The following is an 18,617-nucleotide window of genomic DNA, read 5'->3' on the forward strand; positions in this document are numbered from 1 at the left end:
GTCTTCGTCACATACTCTATTTACGGCCAGACTAGTTTGTAACTAGTCTGGCCGTAAATACTGTTGCATAAAAACTTTTCTGTTTTTCATCTTTTTAATTATTTTGAATTTGGAACACGTATATGATTCTAAAAACTTCGACTTTGTGCCATTTCACATATTTTTTCGTTTTCATTATCAAATTACATTTTGGAATGGGGTGTTAAAGACAATAGGATCGCAGTGATCGTCTTGCACAAAGTAAGCGTGGAGCGTTAATGACACGGCAACATTGAGTCTCTTAAAAAATCTTTGAAGCAAGCAGTGCGTAAATTCATAGATTCGTGGCCAAACAGATAAAAGGCCTGTATAAACGCCAAAGGTGGCCATTTCGAAGGGTATTTTTTTGCATTTTTCATGAAAAAAAATCATTTCAATTTGTAACAGAACTTAGGCTGGACTGAGTATATATTTTATTTAAATATAAAGTAAACGAGGCGGACGAAGACAACTCAAAAATAATAAAATAATATCGATAAAAACTGTATATTTACACAATGAGTAAGTACCCTTGTAAATTCCTATCGCAGTTAGTATTAATTCAAGGAATTCATTACCATCGAGTATTATCAGCTAAGATTGTATTTGCACGATTTTCGTGATATGAAATATGAATAACCCCTGTTCTACTTAAAAAGGTATGACGTTATAAATTCAATAAATACGTCATGGACGCTTTGGGTTGTTAGAATTAGGTAGCAGCATTGTGCTAGAATGCTGTAGATAAAACAAAAATATTGTCAATCTACTAAATAATATAATTCTAAATTTTTAGTAGCACAGTAATTACATTATATCAAAATTAGTTTTTACCATAGTAAAATAATAATTTAACTTAAAAATAGAATGATTAATTTTCAATTAAAACAGTGTCTTATAATTTTTTATACACAGACATGGAAATTAAAATTCAAAATAGATAACTGAAGATTTACGGTAGTTAATAACGATTAAAGAAATATGTATTAACTATTAAAAATATATAAAAAATATAATAATAATATAAATCAATGGCTCTACAACCCTTTTAGGTCTGGGCCTCAGATTTCTGTATCCGTTTCATGATAATTTATTAATCTAATAGGCAAGTAGGTGATCAGTCTCCCGTGCCTGACGCACGCTTTCGAGTTTTTTAAATTTTTTGGGTCTAAGGCAAGCCGGTTTCCTTACGATGTTTTCCTTCACCGTTCGAGCGAAGCGCATCCTAAATGCGCACATAGATAGAATGTTAATTGGTGCACAGCTGGGGATCGAACCTACGACCTCATGGATGAGAGTCGCAAGCTGAAGCCACTAGGCCAACACTGCTCTTAAAAATATATAAGCGTTACAAGAAGGTGTCAGAGATGATACCTATATAGTATCTCGTTCTATTGATGGAAGAGTTAATTTTTCAAGTTCGTAAAATTAATAATAACTACAATGTTGATAACTTATTTCCCAAGAATTTAACTAAACCAATTTGACTATAATTATAGGTAATTTATAACTTAATGTGACCTTTAGACCCGTAGAAAAAGCGGACAATTCTGTGTATTTTTGTCACTGACAAAAGCTTAGTTTTAATACATTATATACACCTTTTCACTTATGTAGAAACAACTAATCTAGAGATGAAAAAAGACAAGATTAAGCTTAAACATAAATTCTCAACAGCCTTATCGATAAAATTAAAAATACTTATAAAGACGATGAGCAAGTTTTAATTTTCTGCTCCGCAACGCTGGCGTTTATCTTCTTTTTAATTAAAACTTACCCCAGTGATAAAAATTGCAAAAGTAGTTTCAACACATCATAAGTTGTGGTCTCAGATGTGAACGTATTTAGTTTTCTTTTTCTTCCAGGGTTGCAGCTAGCTAGCCAATGTATGGTATATTTCATAGAACTGTTCAAGTAACGCTGTAAATAATCTGAGGAAAACTAGAATAGACATGCCCGGTTGGCACTAAAAATAAAATTTGGCAAATCCGTTGAAAATCGAAACTTAGAAAAATATTTATATTTATACTATTTCTTCATACATCAAAACTAATACTTTTTATGTTAGCAACATATTTTTTTTTAAATCACACAATACTCTATTATATAAAATTCATGACTAAATTTAAAAGCAAAGTTGATAAAACCATTGTATTGTGTAAACATTAGTCAAAACGCATTAATGCAGATGCAATCTTCGCCACGACGAATCCGTGATCACGAACGAATCAATCACAAACGTGCAATCATGAACATGAAGATTGACATTTACACAAACGGCCAAAACCATATTGGCCTTATCTAAAGGTATTATATTACCATAAAAAGAATTTCAAACAATCTAATCTCTAACTCTCGAGTTCGTTGACCGGCGCTTAACGTTTTAGTGATATTATAAAGTTCCTCTATGGTAAGAGGGTTAAGGCATAACACTACGTGATGATGACCGTTATGGTATTAAGCTACGTACACTTAGGTAGCTGGCTCCAAGGTATATGCTTATCAACCTCAGGTATCGAATTCCGACGACAAATAAACAGATTTATAATGTGACCATGCTTCATGCTTTAATTATCTTGTCTTTTGGGAATTCAAGCAATATATTATGTTTCTTTCCTTGTTCTATTTATATACCATATATACAATATCCATACACATTACAAAATATATAAACAGTCCAAGAAATATAAAAACAAGCATGATGAAAAACATTTAATGCAACAAAAATGAAAAAAAAAACTTTTTTTGTGTAATTTCGTAGAACTTGAATTAAAAGTTATAAAACTATCCTCCCTTTTTGACCTCTGCAAAATATACATACTTTTTAAATCCATTAACAGTTGTTGCTTAACATTTACAGCAACCCTTGTCCTGAAAACAATATAATATTATATTGTAATCGCTTGTTATAGATTGTGTTCCAATTAGCAATTTGTATGGACGTCTGGGCGTATTAATTGGTTTATTGGCGTTTGAACAACAGAGCCACCGCGGTTGTTGGCGCACACTCTATGTACATTGGTCGTTATTATAGATGTCAAATAGATATTGTAAGTTGGTCCTTATCATTCTCGTGTCACTTCGCAAGTATATAAGTGGGATAGAATTTGTAGACCATCTCTGAATATGACTGTTTATTCGCATATAATTCAGCTTTAATTTACATTTATCTATAGAGCTCATTCATGTCTTGTGCTAAGCGTGAAAACGTGAAAACAGTATTATTAGACTGAATGAGTTTTCACTGGGTTAGTATAAAATTTGACTTTAGAACCTTTTAACTTTAAGCAATTTTATTTCTACCTTCAAGTTTATCTTTTATACTTTCTATCTTTTGAACTTTTACTTACTTATAAGCCAGATACATACTCATTTTACCTTGTATGTTCATCATCACTTGCAGTTAACACATGTTTCATTTTTTTTATGTAATAGCAGGCAAACGGGCAAGAGGGTCACCTGATGTGAAGCGATACCGCCGCCCATGGACACTCACAGTGCCAGAAGGCTCGCAAGTGTGTTGCCGGCCTTTCAAGAATTGGTACGCTCTTTTCTTGAAGGACCCTAAGTCGAATTGGTTCGGAAATACTTCAATGGGCAGCTGGTTCCACATAGTGGTGGTGCGCGGCAAAAACTGCCTTAGAAAACGCTCAGTTGTGGAACAACGGACGTCGAGGTGATACGGATGGTATTTTGTATTTTGCCTTGACGTCCGATAATGAAACTCAGCTGCGGGTATTAGACCGAACAACTCTTCTGAACACTCCCCATGGTAAATGCGGTAGAAGATGCAGAGGGACCCAACATCTCTACGCAACGCCAAGGGATCAAGCCGCACGGAAAGTGATTGGTCGTCGACGATTCGAACCGCTCTTCGTTGAATACGGTCAAGTGGAAGGAGCTGGTACTGGGGAGCTCCCGCCCAGAGGTGAGAACAGTATTCCATGTGGGGCCGAATTTACGCTTTATAGAGTTGCAAGCGGTGGCCCGGAGTGAAGTACCGTCTCGCCTTGCTGAGCACACCAAGCTTTTTGGAGGCTAATTTAGCCTTCCCTTCCAAATGACCGCGAAACTGGACGTTATTCGATATGTCAACGCCCAATATTCCGATGTTAGCTGAGGCTTTAAGGAGAGTGCCTTCAAAGAGGGGAGTAGCGACAAAGGGAGTTTTTTTAGCGGAAAACGCGCAGACTTGTGTGTTCTTGGGGTTAAATTGGACTAGATTTAATTTCGACTTCAGACACAAGTTTGTTCCGGCACGACCTTAATGCTCCGATCAGCGAGAAAGCTGGAAATCCAGTTGCATAATTTCTCGGGGAGCCCATAGGCTGGAAGCTTCGAGAGCAGTGCTCTATGCCACACCCGATCGAAGGCTTTCGCTATGTCCAAACTTACCGCCAGCGCCTCCCCCTTGGACTCAATTGCCTCTGCCCACCTATGTGTAAGGTATACAAGGAGGTCACCAGCTGAGCGACCACGACCAAAGCCGTACTGAGAATCGCTAATCAGCTGGCTGCCCTCTAGATACCTCAAGAGCTGGCCGTTAATAATGGTTTCCATTATTTTGGAGAACAAGGAGGTTATTGCGATTGGGCGATAGTTGGACGGATCAGAGCGATCGCCTTTTTTAGGGATCGGATGTATCAAAGCTGTCTTCCAGCACTTCGGAAAAGTGTTGAGGAAGTACAGGTACCGGAAAAGGCGCGTTAGGACCGGAGCCAACTCAGGAGCACAAGTACGCAGCACAATTGGGGGGATGCCATCAGGCCCGCTCGACTTATGGAAAATAAATGATTACGGATAGCACGTTGCCGGAATGTAACTTCAGGCATCGTAGTATTACACCGCAATAATGTCGGTGGTTCCTTCCTCTGATCATCCAAAGTTGAGTTCGACGCAAAGAGACAGCCTAGAAGATCGGCCTTCTCTTTTGCAGTATGGGCCAGTGAGTCATCCTCCCTATGCAGTGGTGGAATAGAGGGCTGACAGAAATTCCCTTGGACAGCTTTGGCATGAGACCAGAAGGCTCGAGTTGCCGAAGGAAGGTGGGCCAATTTCTCACCAAACCTGGCAATATGCTCTGACTTTGCCTTAGCGATTTCCCGTTTGAAGGACCTAGAGGCTGAATTGTATGCTTTTTTCTGTTCGCCGATAGCCGCATCACAGGATGTCGCCGCGTCTGCTCAGGCTTTAAAGCATTCACGCTTACGGCGCAAAGCCTCATTGCACGAACGCCTGAACCGAGGCTGGGACTTCCCACCGACCGGCACCGCAGAGAATGGAATAAAAAGTTCCATGCCCTGCAGGACCACATCAGCGACAGAGTCAGCGACGGCATCCGGAGTACTCAACGAAAAGCAAATGGGCCCTCAAGGGTAGGACGCAAAAAAAAGACCGCATCCCGTCCCAATCTGCTGACTTATACTTATTATTGCGGGCTGTGTGTGCCACACACGGCGACAGCCCGCAAAGCTAGGCCGTAGAGGGCGCGTGAGCGGCACAATGCTCCGTACTACACAATGATCTGATGAACCCAATGGCGGTTCAACAGAGACTTGGTAGGTCTCCGGATGTGAAGTCAGCAGAAGGTCCAACAAAGAAGGTTTATGACCATCCACATCTGGTATTCGCGTAATCGCAGGGACCATTTGCGTCAAGTCGTAGGCTAAAGCAAAGTCGTGAAAGGATCTTCCCGCGTGATCGGTGGTTTCAGAGCCGAGCCAATCGGCATGGTGGGCGTTAAAATCGCCAAGTATCACGATTTCAGCGGTAGGAATCCTTTCGAGCAGGGAATCTGTAGCCATTTGGATGTGCTCAATGAGTCGGTCAGTTTCGGTATTTCCACTATGGGGCATGCGTAGAATCGCGGATGGTCATCGCAGTCTACGCGCAGCCAGAGGTTAGATAGGTCCCTTCCTTCAAGCGTCCCGAGGCGACGAGAACAGATATCCTCTCTGACGTACACGCAAACTCCAGCCCGCGGCACAAATGAATGTTCCAATTTGTACCCCGGGTAGGAGAGGTAAGAAGTATCAGCCGGGGAGGAAATCTGAGTCTCGGTAAGAAAGAGCAAGGCCGGCTTCGCAGTCTCTAAATGATAGTGGACAGCGTGGATGTTGGAGTTGAGCCCCCTAATATTTGTGAAGTCCACGGCGAGTGTGGATGGGGGTGCCTTTGTTGGATTGCTCCGTTTGCCCCGAGACCGATATTTTTTTTTTTAAAGAGCGCAGTATTGCCCCCCCCCCCCAGAATACGAAGAGCAGCCTGTGCGTCCACCACCGGGTGCTGAGTGTCCCGGTGGTGGACGCCCAGAGGGGGATTCTCCACCGCAAGCGCGTGTGGTACCCCCTGGGGTAGATTCTGATTCTTCTGCACCTTCATTAACCCTTTGTCTTAGTATCAGACTCCTGTATCTATTTTCTATTGTTTCTCACCATCGTACGAGCGAATGTTAAATGCACGCACCTATATATCCAAATCCTATACATTTTTGATAAACTTTTATTATTTTATTTGATATATTTATTTATTAAGCAATGCGTCAAAACGTGACATACCAAATTAAGGAGGAAAAAGATAAATTGTTAACATTCTACGTTCCTTTCATCCAATTTCCTAACACGTTATAGATCAGTACGTTTCAACATTACCTTTGGTATATGAAAGAATTCCTGATTTTGTGGCTAATCTTAAAATTTCTTGCAGATAATAAATTTTAACACCACACGGTTTTATTTAAGAATAATATGAAAACAAAAAGTTTGTTTAACTACCATATTCTCAACATGTAATATTTGATCGGGCATTAATAGACGAGGTGGGTAGTTTAACATTCATCAACAAGCCTATCCTCGCTTCTTGTGGTGCAATGGCTACATTACCCTTGACAATTTAATGCCGTGTACCATCTGAAGAAGCCAGAAGGGAGCATAAGGTTCCCGTCAAGGTTCATGGAAGAGATTCAATACTCTTCTGTGCCAAAAGATAATACAGTCCAATTTATTATGTAACGATATTTCAATTTAGTAATATGAATTTAGATCCTTTAAAGTTATACTTTTAATTATTTACGAGCCTTATCAAGATAGGAAATGATGCATTTTTGATGTTATGAAGTTCTTGAAGAAGTTTAGCGAACGCTATAGTACAAACGTTGTATTTAAGGAAATATAAAGAGTATAAGGAACGTGATATCCTTAATATAATTTCATCCTGGACAATATTCTAGAGCATACGGGAAATGGAGTGACAGGGTGAGGAAGGCGATAATAGGAAGAAGGGAGACAGGAAGAGCTTTCTGGTAATAACAATGGATTTAGTTCAGCTATACTGTTATGTACACCTAAGACTAGCTTTTGTGTTTCTAAGATACACAGTCGATTTTTGAGTGTGGCGATTTCGGGTTCCCACACGATGTTTCCTTATTAGCCATTGCAATAGCGAACATATAAAGAAAATCCATCTTCGCGTGTCTATTCGCACTTTCATTCGGTTTTCATATTTGATTCGCCTGTCCTCTATAATAAGTAAATAATGATTTTATAGCCCCGAAAATGAAGTGAACTCTGAAGTAAAATTAATGATTTCGAATAAGAGAAATGGAAGAAAATTAATTCATTTTATTCCATTTGTACCTTAGCGGTCTGAAAGCTTCACGTCATAGTTGGTTCGGCGCGATAAAATAATCTAACTTAGCTGGCAATGCTACGCTTCCAACTTTTATTTCCGATTTTCAACAATGCAAATTCACAACCAGCTACAGAGTAAAGAAACTTTTCAATTTTGTATTGAGTATCCAATATTTACTTTATCGAAACTGATTTTCACGCTGTACCGTTGTTTACTGACACGGGTACTGTTTTAGAAGCTACTAGCTATGCGCAGGTTTTTCGCCTGCGTTAAAAAGACCGTTATTTTATGAACCTGAAGCCGTCTTGGATAAATGGACTATCCAACACAACTTAACATATTAACATTGCAAAAATTTATAATTCAAAACTATAGGTCAGATATCTTGTTAATCTTCTTCTTTTCTTCCTTTATTCTATTCTTTATTTTGGTAGTAGTAGTTGTAGTTATTAGAGATATTGTCGATTCATCGAAACAAATTCAAAGTCAAAAATCATTTATACATATAGGTAACACAATGTACACTTATGAACGTCAAAAAAAGAAATATACAATAAATGCTTCTAATTTTACATTTACTGCCAGTTCTCAAATCAAGGCGAGAACGAAGGCGGAGAACTAGCAATAACTCCGCTAATAAATACTCTCCGCCACTCTTTTTAATGCCAAGTTTTTTTTGTATTACACAACGTTTGTAAGGAGCTGCAACCATTACACAATGTTCCACATGACATCTTAAGTAATAATAAAATAAATTAAAAACAAACATTTATCTTAGATTGTCAAAGATCTTCTATGAGCTGTAGGCATGCTGAAATAGGAGCACGCACTTACATTCTCGTGAGAAAAACCAGCACTAACACTAAAAACAACTAACACATCGAAAGGGTACTACAAAACTTCATTTTGGTATTAACTTCATACATGCACAAATAGGCGCAATATGCCTTGTGTAATTGGTGATAACTGAGATGTATAAAACTTTTCAGTATTGGCAAAATCTCAAAAATGACTACATTTCTAATAAACATTGCACAACTTTTCTATGAATTTTATGTACAAATATCGTTTCTAGTACTATGCGTAATAGTAAATCTGGACAGGAATCAAACTTAAAATCTACATATGCGCGAGCTTCATAACCATTCATCTGTCATATTATTCAGGTACATATAAATAAGATTACATATTCACATAAGAGATAACAATGTATAACCCAAATTGAGTTTATATTCAAATGCTACGGCCAGTGCGACATTTGCTGTAATTTGCTTACATCAGCTTATAACATTGTTAATTTCTCAGCTCCGTACTTAATGGAATTAATTTAATATTGCTTTATGCAGCCTTGAAGGCAAAACCTTGTACTGGATGTAATAAAGATGAGTAGCACAACTGTAGTTACTAATATATAGCGATAATAAAATGTGACCTTTTAATAAAGCTACTGAAAAATAATCAGAAATGTGCACACATAGCTTACTAGTGATATAGGGCCTAACACACATATATTAATATTAATAGCAATCATTATCAAAACCTTATTAAATTTAAAGTACGAATGGCGTTGTATAAAAACGGTGATAAAAACGGCACTCTCAGCCCTGAGTTGCGTGTTGTCCATGCATTGGAATTAATGTTTGCCAATAGCATTTTCTGTCTAGAATTACTTTTATGGTAAAGGAAGCAAGGAAACCGGCATACCTTAGACCCAAAAGTAACAGGAGGCTTATCACCTACTTGCCTATTAGATTGACAATTGATCATGAAACATATACAGAAATCTGAGGCCCAGAGTAATTTATTTTATTTTAATGAGAGTTGCAGATCCGGAGCCGTGTAAGAGGAGTTCCTGTATGGTACATTAATTATATAGTAATTAGTAAATCTGACGGTGAAAGCTATCAACTTTTATTATATATAATTCAGTCCGTCAGCTCCAGACTTTATCCAGACCTTCAATTATAAATGCAACAGCATTCCCATAAAATACAAAGTTACTAAAAATTAAACAAAATTCAAATAGAAAATTTTTAATCATATTTTTTTATTATACCGTTCTACTAGCTCTAAGAGCAATGTGGCTCTTTTAAGAGCCATAACACGGATGGGTAACTTTGATTTGTAAAGGAAAGCTTAGCTTGAAACTCAGTAAATTTTAGGGGTTTCAGAAGGCTATGTTACCAGGAAACCGTTGCGGTATCTATCGGCTTTGAGCATGTGAAATTTAACATGAATGAATCCCAATCATTTCCTGGAATTCCTAAGTTTCTGATGTGTTTCTGCTTAATGCGCTTATCATGCCCTGGGTTTAAATAAGTCGTTCTCATATTAAATATACTTGTTGTATGTTTCAAATACATCAGTTGTTACAATTTCTGACCCTTTTTATGAATTTGAATATAAACGATATTAGTTATTAATGTATATTTAATACCTTTGTGTTGACTTTGTTTTTATCAATTTGCAACTTTATTTATCAATAACAATGTTTAATATCAAGGATACGATTATAATTTAAACTTTAGATAAACATTATAATGTGCGTGAATGTCATTATAATAAAACCATTAAAGTTAAAATGTTATTCATAAGTAGATTTTAATAATCTCTTTAAAACAATGTCTAAAAAGACCTTAACATTTTGCTACCATTTCAGAAAATAAATCATGCATTTTTATTTATTCAACACAATGTTCGTAGGTAAAAATCAGTCTGAGCTTCAGTTGCCTCTTTGATTCTGACAGTCAGCGTTTGAGTGACGAGAGCTAGCATGACTGGGGATTAAAACTATATTAAACTGAACAACTTTTAGGGCGTATGAATATAATTCTTTATAATATGTCAACAAATGTCGTTTTAAACAATTTATTATTTATCAAAGGTCCTATAGTATTACGATTAGATGTTATATAAATATTATATATGACGAAGATATTGCTCGTATAATGATGATTAAAAATAATGTAACTTAAAATACAATCTGGGAGAGTCTGTTTTAAGTCTATACAACAGGTATATACTTAAAACGTGATATCGATCCCCGGCGAAGCCCATTTGGAATTCAGCATATAAAAATAGTTCGTATAACTAACGTCGAGATATTTCAGTTTTTATTTCAACGAGACTATTTTTTAATCATAGAACTTTAAGTTCATCTTCTATAGATAGCAATGTTTTTTGGTATATGCTAGTATTTGTATCTAATATATAGCAAAATAGAATCTACACAATTTCGTATTGAAATAAAAATTGTAGCGTACGCTCTCGGGCTTACAATTTCGTTATCCTAGCTCGGTGCACTGTCAGTTCAATGTAAAACGTAATTCCTTTGTTAAATCGGTTTAAACGTGAAATTTTCTAGACAACTTTCCAAAGGGCTGAGAGCTTATAGAATAGTAAACTAGTCAATATAGTTTAATTCTTGAAGAAATATCAGTCTCATCGTTTATTACATGATTTTTTTTGTAAGTTTTTATGTTCGTATAAACCTTTATTGTATTCATTTTTTATGAACGTTAAGTTTCACAAGAACAACAGTAACATAGTTTGTCTTTATTATGTTTTCGTAAATGCAAAATTAGAAGCATTGATTATCTATTTCATTTTTGACGTTCATAAGTGTCAATTGTGTATATATGATTTTGACTTTGACTTTAACAACCACATGCTTAACTAGAATACTAGAATACAAATACTGAATTTTTATTTTAACATATAGAAAAAAATCGACATAGGATTCTGAATACGATTCAATACAAATAGACAAGCTTTATGATAACTGTATAATATATAGATTTTATTGTATATAATAAATTCTCGGAACTGTTTTGTCAAAGAAAATATGTATTCTAAAACCTCTATAGAAAGTTGATTGCAGGAGTGTTCCCTTGGGTATCACAGTTGTCTAAGAAGCCGTTGTGACAGAAATATAGTTTATTCCTACAATTACCAAAACAAATGCTCGATTTCTTGTAAAAACTTTTGAAATAAATAAAACAGAGATAAATAGAAATGCTGTATTACAAGTTTTCTCGTTTCCGTTTTTCCGTTATGAAACGAAGAGAAGAAAACTTATTAAGATTAGTACTTTTAAATTGAGGGAAAAAATCTACCTAGCATATCAATTTGTTAGTTTTTAATATATAGTTAATATAAGGGACAATGAGAAATCCTACATGTAGAAGTAAGAGATAACCGGCCGGACACCTAAAAGCGTTGGCCTTTAATATTATTAGGTCCTTACATATGAAATTGTCGTATTTCGTACTGGCCACTTTAATCACGATGTTGTCCTCTTTGGTAAGGAATTCCAAATTCAAATTTGTACAGCTATTTGTATAGCTATACTCATGTATTTGTGCTTCGATGGCCGTCATTCATTTGTTTTTTTCTTCTGTTTTTTTTTCTGTTTGCGTCACTCATTTTACAAAATGGAAAACTTAAAGTATCGCATTATTTACGAGTACCAGGTCCGCTGCGGAAACGACTCGAAGGGTGAATGATGTGTATGGCGGTCATGTTGCAAAATAAAACACAGTTCGTTTTTGGTTCCAACGTTTTCGTTCTGGAAATTTCGACCTGCAGAACAAGCCCCGTGGACGGCCTGAGACCCAAGTTGATAATGAAGTATTGAAGGCTATTGTGGAAACAGATCCATCGCAAACCACGTCCGAGTTAGCTGCAGGCTGCGGTGTTAGTGATAAAACTGTTTTAATTCACTTGAAGCAAATTGGGAAGATTAAAAAGCTTGGAAGGTGGGTACCTCACGAATTGACTGTAGCAATTACTGAACGCGTTACATTACTGAACCGGCACAATAATGAAGGTATTTTAAACCGAATCATTACCTGTGATGAAAAATGGATTCTTTACGATAATCGAAAGCGCTCAGCGCAATGGTTGGATCAATGAACTACCTATGAGATGGCAAAAGTGCATAGAAAACAATGTTATATTTAAAAATATTCGACTTTTTGTTCGTCCCATACAAAACGCCAATTTCATATGTAAGGACCTAATATATTAAAGACGTTTATACAACGTAGAAGATCGTAATAGCAATTTGTAATATGTATATTGTCGAAATTACTGTAATAGATACGCTTTTGATGGTACAAATTTAGTCTTACAGCGCGTACAGAACTAAAAAACCATACAAATTTCTTTAACAGGCGTAACTAGTGGATATATATTTGATTTAATTATCCTATTTACTGGTGGTATAACAGTTTTTCTTTAAAAATGTTGGTTGTATGCTTCTGCCTGATGTGATACTTAATATGTACGGTGCATCTATATTAGATCTATTAAAAACCTATTCACGTTCAGTCTATTTATGATTTCATCGTAGTAGTTACGTTCTTTTGTTTCCTATTTTCAGCACGGAAATTCTGGATTATTTTTTAAAATTATTTAAAAGCGAGTGTCTAACTAATTTTTACTTAATATTTTCTCAAATTAGACCATTAGAAGCCATATTTATCTAAGCCTTCACCGGAAACTCAAACAACATTTACTTAATTAAATTTACCAGTTATAAATTAAGAATAATATACATTTAGGCTCACATGTGACTAAGTTACATGCATTAAAGCTAACATCTATTTTCTCGTATAAAATAAATTTTGGAAGCGAGAGTCTTTATCGGCTGGAATTGGACGACTTCCAACACAAACTTATGCAGTTTAAACACGATTGCACTTAGTTCGATGATAGCACTTTGTTCAAATTTAGTTAAATCGAGCGTTTCATTACTATCAACTAACTTTAACTGTTCAAATAATGTTGCCGGTTTATGTTTGTGGAAAAAACTAGATGAGCAAAAAAATTAGTGTAATAAAGAATAGGACGAGTTGTTAATTGTTTGATGCCGTGACGCTATTATATTTGAAGCTTGCGGTGCGCTTCGCTACTTATCCATACTTATATCTGTTGCGGTATACATTCTGTGGTAAAAGTCGACGGCTCGTGTCAGACATAGGAGATTTATCACCTACTTGCCTATTAGATTGACAAAACATGAAACAGATACAAAAATCTGAGGCCCAACCCTAAATAAGGTTGTAGCGCCACTGATTTGTTTTATTTTTTATATATTCTGTGGTGATGACCGTTTTCGTCTCTTATAACAACTAGACGACATATTTCACGCAACGTTTCCATTATAGAATAATGATAAATTCCAGGATGTTATTCGTCTAGAAACTCAATACTGGTCCCTCGTGGAGATCCCTAAGCAGGAAAAGGCGGAAACGGTTCCAGCATTTGTCCTTCGAGCGTGCGCCATCATGGAGAAGACCCAAAAATCTGGAGAAGGAGTCAAGACCTCTGCTAAATTGGCCGAAGAAGCTGCCGAAAAACGGGAACGCCTGGAAAGACTTAATGGTACTTATTCCATTCTTAAATATAAAATGATTGAATTAAATTTATTTTTATTGTTTTTTTTTTAAATTAGGTTCCATTATATCAAACCAGAATCATCACATCATCACATTCTCTTAAGCAACAAAGTCTCTGACTGCGATATGTACTGACAATTACAAACTACAATGAAAGTAAATGAAGAAAAAATTACGATCTTTCAAAATATTCCTATTTAATATTTTGTTTAATTCCTTTTATGGATCTATATAATATAAAAATAGAAATTGATCGGAACTCGATATTGACACAATTGATTATTAAAATGAAATTCATCTCTTCTTGGGGAAAATACATTGTTACCTTTCTTATTTAATTACAGTATCCGCGAAATTGGCTTAGTGTAAGTAGGGTCTATTGTTCACTAAGGAAATAGCCAGCCAGCCATGAATTTCCCAGCCCCCAATTGTATTAATTTCAGCAACTAAAGTACGAAGAAAATTCAAATTCAAAATCATTCTTTTAGGTAACACAATGTACACTTATGAACGTCAATAAAGTAATACATATTAAATGCTTCTAATTTTACATTTACTGCCTGTTCTCAAATCAACACGCAAATATATAGTCTATATATATAGTAGTAACCACAACCAGTTCACGAGTATGACGCATGGTCAGCCATCGGCACCCTCGCCATATTCCAGGGATACAGACAACCCGATGCAGATTGAGGAAGATAGTGTTAATATAAAATATTTATGGTATGAAAAAGTACTACACTATACAAAAGTAACTTCTCTGATATATCACATACCGTATAGTAAAAGGTTTCTTTAGTCTATCATCGAAAAATAAACTTCTTCATATAAATTGTAACAGCTAGTTAGTACGATATTAATGTTTGTATTTCAGACATGACGACGTCGCAAATTGAGACTGAAAATACGCAAATGACTAATGATTTATATCGACTGCTGAAGAAATATACGGGGTTGAGGAATCTTATTAGAGAACTGAAGGTGAGAGATGAAGTTAAACTAAATTAAACGAAAATATTAAAATTAAGAAGTTATGTCTTAATATTAGTTTTATACACATATATTATTTTACTTTACGAAACATTTCATAAATATTTATTTTAATAATACTTATGACAGCCTTAGGTTACTTAGATTTGGGAACCAAATTTTTCCTTTTGGTACAAATAAAACGTATTTCCCAAAAACTACTGGAGCTATTTTAAGAATTCTCCCCATTCGACTGATATTTTATCCATGAGTAACAAAGGCTACATTCATAGTTCCAGAATATTCTTAATAAATAAGAATAATTTTCAACAAAGCCAGTAAGGGTATAGTAGTCATAAATGTGTTGCAGTAAAATGACTAAAACAAGTCGTTTTCAGAAAGACTACGTCAGCTCCAAGGTCTACCCAATGGTGCCACGTTACACGATGCTGAAAGACATGATAAAGGACATCATGCATGATCCCGACTATATGGAAGTCTGCCATGAGGTGGACCCTTAGCGTGGCGTGCGCAAATAGATGAGGGCTTCTTTCACTGACCGATCAAGGTCCAGACGCCGCCATTAGATGACAATCCAAGGAGGTTTACTACGAAATGAGTTGGTCATGACGTTATTATACCAGCTCAAGAGCGTTCATATATCGTGTAATCATGTAAAACTTCCATGTAATATTTATATACAACGTATCACGCATATTTTTGTTGTGCGATTTCAAAAGCGAAATCTAAATAAAATTTTAAAAACACCTTTATATTTAAAGATAATCTTTACGAAATAATGGATGACCTCAACAAATGAATACAATATTTTTTTATAAAACAAAATAAAGAAGTTGCAGTAAAATATCATGTAACTAATCGACTTTATATTATGTTTGAAAAGTTTGTTGTTTTAGTATTATAAATTAATGGACATTCAATCATATTGTATGTTATAAAGACCTTGCTCGATATGATTTTAAGTATTTGTATTCTTGATGTAAAACACATATTGGCTTTCATATTCACTAGAAACAGTTCGGAAATGAATGCCCTAGAGGCGAAACTCAAGTTTCAAAAAAGAAAATATCACAGTTCTCAGCGTAGGTCGCGTTCATACAACATTGCCAGATGAAACCGAAATATGATTATTGAGAAATTATTAAATAAATCTAAGAAATTACGGGTTTGAATTATAGAATTGTTTAATGTTCGATAGTTCATTTGTTGAAAGCCTTTATAACTTACGACCGAATTTAGGGGTGAAAACGCGAGGCACTGCTGGTTTTATATATATATATAAAACCATATATATATATATATGGTTAATATTTTATATATATATATATATATATATATATATAAAATATTTTTTTTCAATGAGTAAATAACGCTGCATATAAATTTTAAATTGTGTGAATGAACCATTATCGCAGGTAAACCTTCTTACATCTTGGCGGTAGTTCGTACTTAGCGCGAACGTCTGGCAAAGTCGAATATTATTTTAGTAGAATTTTATTCGAAATATCGGTATGTAGTGAGACGAGTACTCGTTTATTTTGCGCTTACTTTAGATTTAAGGTTCTTGATGTTCAGTGTTTGTACTCGTCCTTAAAATCTTAAGTTTTTTCCGTAGTATTAAGTAGTTAGAGAAAGTTCTATCTTGTGGCAATTTGTTTGTAAGAATTTCGTGATATTAATTTAGCTACTAGTTAATGATATAACTTATCTTTTGCGTATCTGATTATAATGATTATTACGCCTTATTATTATTAAATCTCAATGTCAAAATAATGTTTATTATGTAGAATACCCATTTTTTTAGAAATTAAAAATGCTTTCTATTTGATACTTATCAATTGCAGATATGTTAATAACAACTTAAATGTTTCTATGTAAACATAACTGTGTGTTAACTGTCTATAGCCTAGCTGTCTGTAGTTATTGTATAATCGTCTAGCTATCAAACATAATGTACCATTGTCATGTTATTGGCCTCTAATATATTTTCATTATAGACATGTAGATTCATTCTCATAACCATATCAGTTCCCTCGCTTTTACCGTGCGTGTTAACTATACACGCCATCTTGACTGTTAAGTCGCACACTTAACAACCATGAGTGGAGAGTCCACTAAGTTGTCCTAAGTCCCTAGTAACATCAGATCATGAACCTCTCAATTTTACGGTACTACGAAAAAATCTGTTTTTTTTTTCATTCTTTAAGGGTACAATTTACGAAATTGAAGGATCCATAAATTAAATACAAAATAAACGTATCACTTAGAACATATCTTGTAGCTAACATTGGAAACAGTTTTGGTCGAAACACATCAACAGAACATATAAACTAACCATTTCAATTTATATCGTTTTTGTGATTTATAACAAAAGTTTGTGACAAACGGTATAAAATACGCAAGATAGCTTATAAGGGATTATATTGTATATTTTGCCAGAATGTCGTTTAAAATAGTAAAATTATTGAAATATGTAGTTATATAAACATGAAAGAAAATGGTGAGGTTAATATAGATATCCATAGTTGTACAGATGTTCAAATTTGCCTAACCAGCTTTAAGCTGCTTGCTGATCTGAACGAATCCTTATTTATAAATGTCGCATAACTATAAGTGTAGTAGACGTTTATACATATGACCAATATTTATATAAAATCTTAATATTGTGCACCTGTAAGCTTTTCATATACTTCAGTACTTTGTATTTCGTCAAACACACTGTACACACTAGTACACTGAAGTAACATCAACTGAATAGCTGTTGTGCTAATGGTGAAAGTAACGACATTTTTAAGTAAGGAGCGTTAAAAGCGCTTAACAAAAATTTTCTATTATAGAAACTAAAGTAATAATAAACGATTGGTTGAAAAACTATATTTATAACCAACCAATGTAGTAGATTATTTGTTAATGGGGCTTATAAGTCACTTATAGTTATTTCTGCTGTGAAACGAAATTGTGATTGGTCAACCGCACCCTGGTATGGTCCGTTTGACTAAAAACAATCGAACGCAATGTCTTGCGTCTCTCGTTACACATTCAGCCTCCTGCGGTTTGAGACAAAATCAATGTTCATAGATATAGACATAACATTTATTACTAACAAAACGATAATAAAAAAATATAATGAATAATGAAATAACATTTTTTTAAAAGAACAACGTACGTTTTAATTCTGTAAAGCGTGTGTGTTGTGGTGGTTTTGGCCCCGGCTCAGCATAATGCTGAGGAGCAGACTGTTACACAGCGCTGGTTATTCGACAGCCGTAACCCAAAAACGTATGCTATATAAATCTGTTAAGTGATTTTGTCTCAAGCCACTGGTTCCTCAATCGTACAAAGAAGACGTTTATACAACCATACAATTATTACAATTGTATAAAGACATATGTATCTACAATACATATCCCAATTACTGTAAGTTTCATACAAAATTTTAATAATATTGTTACGGCAGGTTTTTGTTTAATCTGCTATTACGGGCGTTTTTAGGTCTAAAGATATGGCTATTGTACACACTGCCATTAATTTAAGTGATAAATATAATCTCCATATGCAATAATTGATAATAATAGG

The 18,617-nt window shown here is 35.0% G+C and overlaps 1 protein-coding gene across 1 annotated transcript in view; it reads left to right on the top strand.

The window, feature by feature from the left end:
- Positions 1–15,771, top strand: part of LOC123711456 — a 76,535-nt gene extending 60,764 nt beyond the window's left edge. The window contains exons 4-6 of the mRNA XM_045664061.1: positions 13,836–14,034; positions 14,926–15,032; positions 15,419–15,771. Of these exons, the coding sequence (XP_045520017.1) occupies positions 13,836–14,034; positions 14,926–15,032; positions 15,419–15,541 (429 nt within the window). The 3' untranslated portion in view covers positions 15,542–15,771. The remainder of the gene's footprint in view (positions 1–13,835; positions 14,035–14,925; positions 15,033–15,418) is intronic.
- Positions 15,772–18,617: the final 2,846 nt, after the last annotated feature.

This window comes from Pieris brassicae, chromosome 6 (genome assembly GCF_905147105.1).
Source record: "Pieris brassicae chromosome 6, ilPieBrab1.1, whole genome shotgun sequence".
In the NCBI taxonomy this organism is placed as follows: domain Eukaryota; kingdom Metazoa; phylum Arthropoda; class Insecta; order Lepidoptera; family Pieridae; genus Pieris; species Pieris brassicae.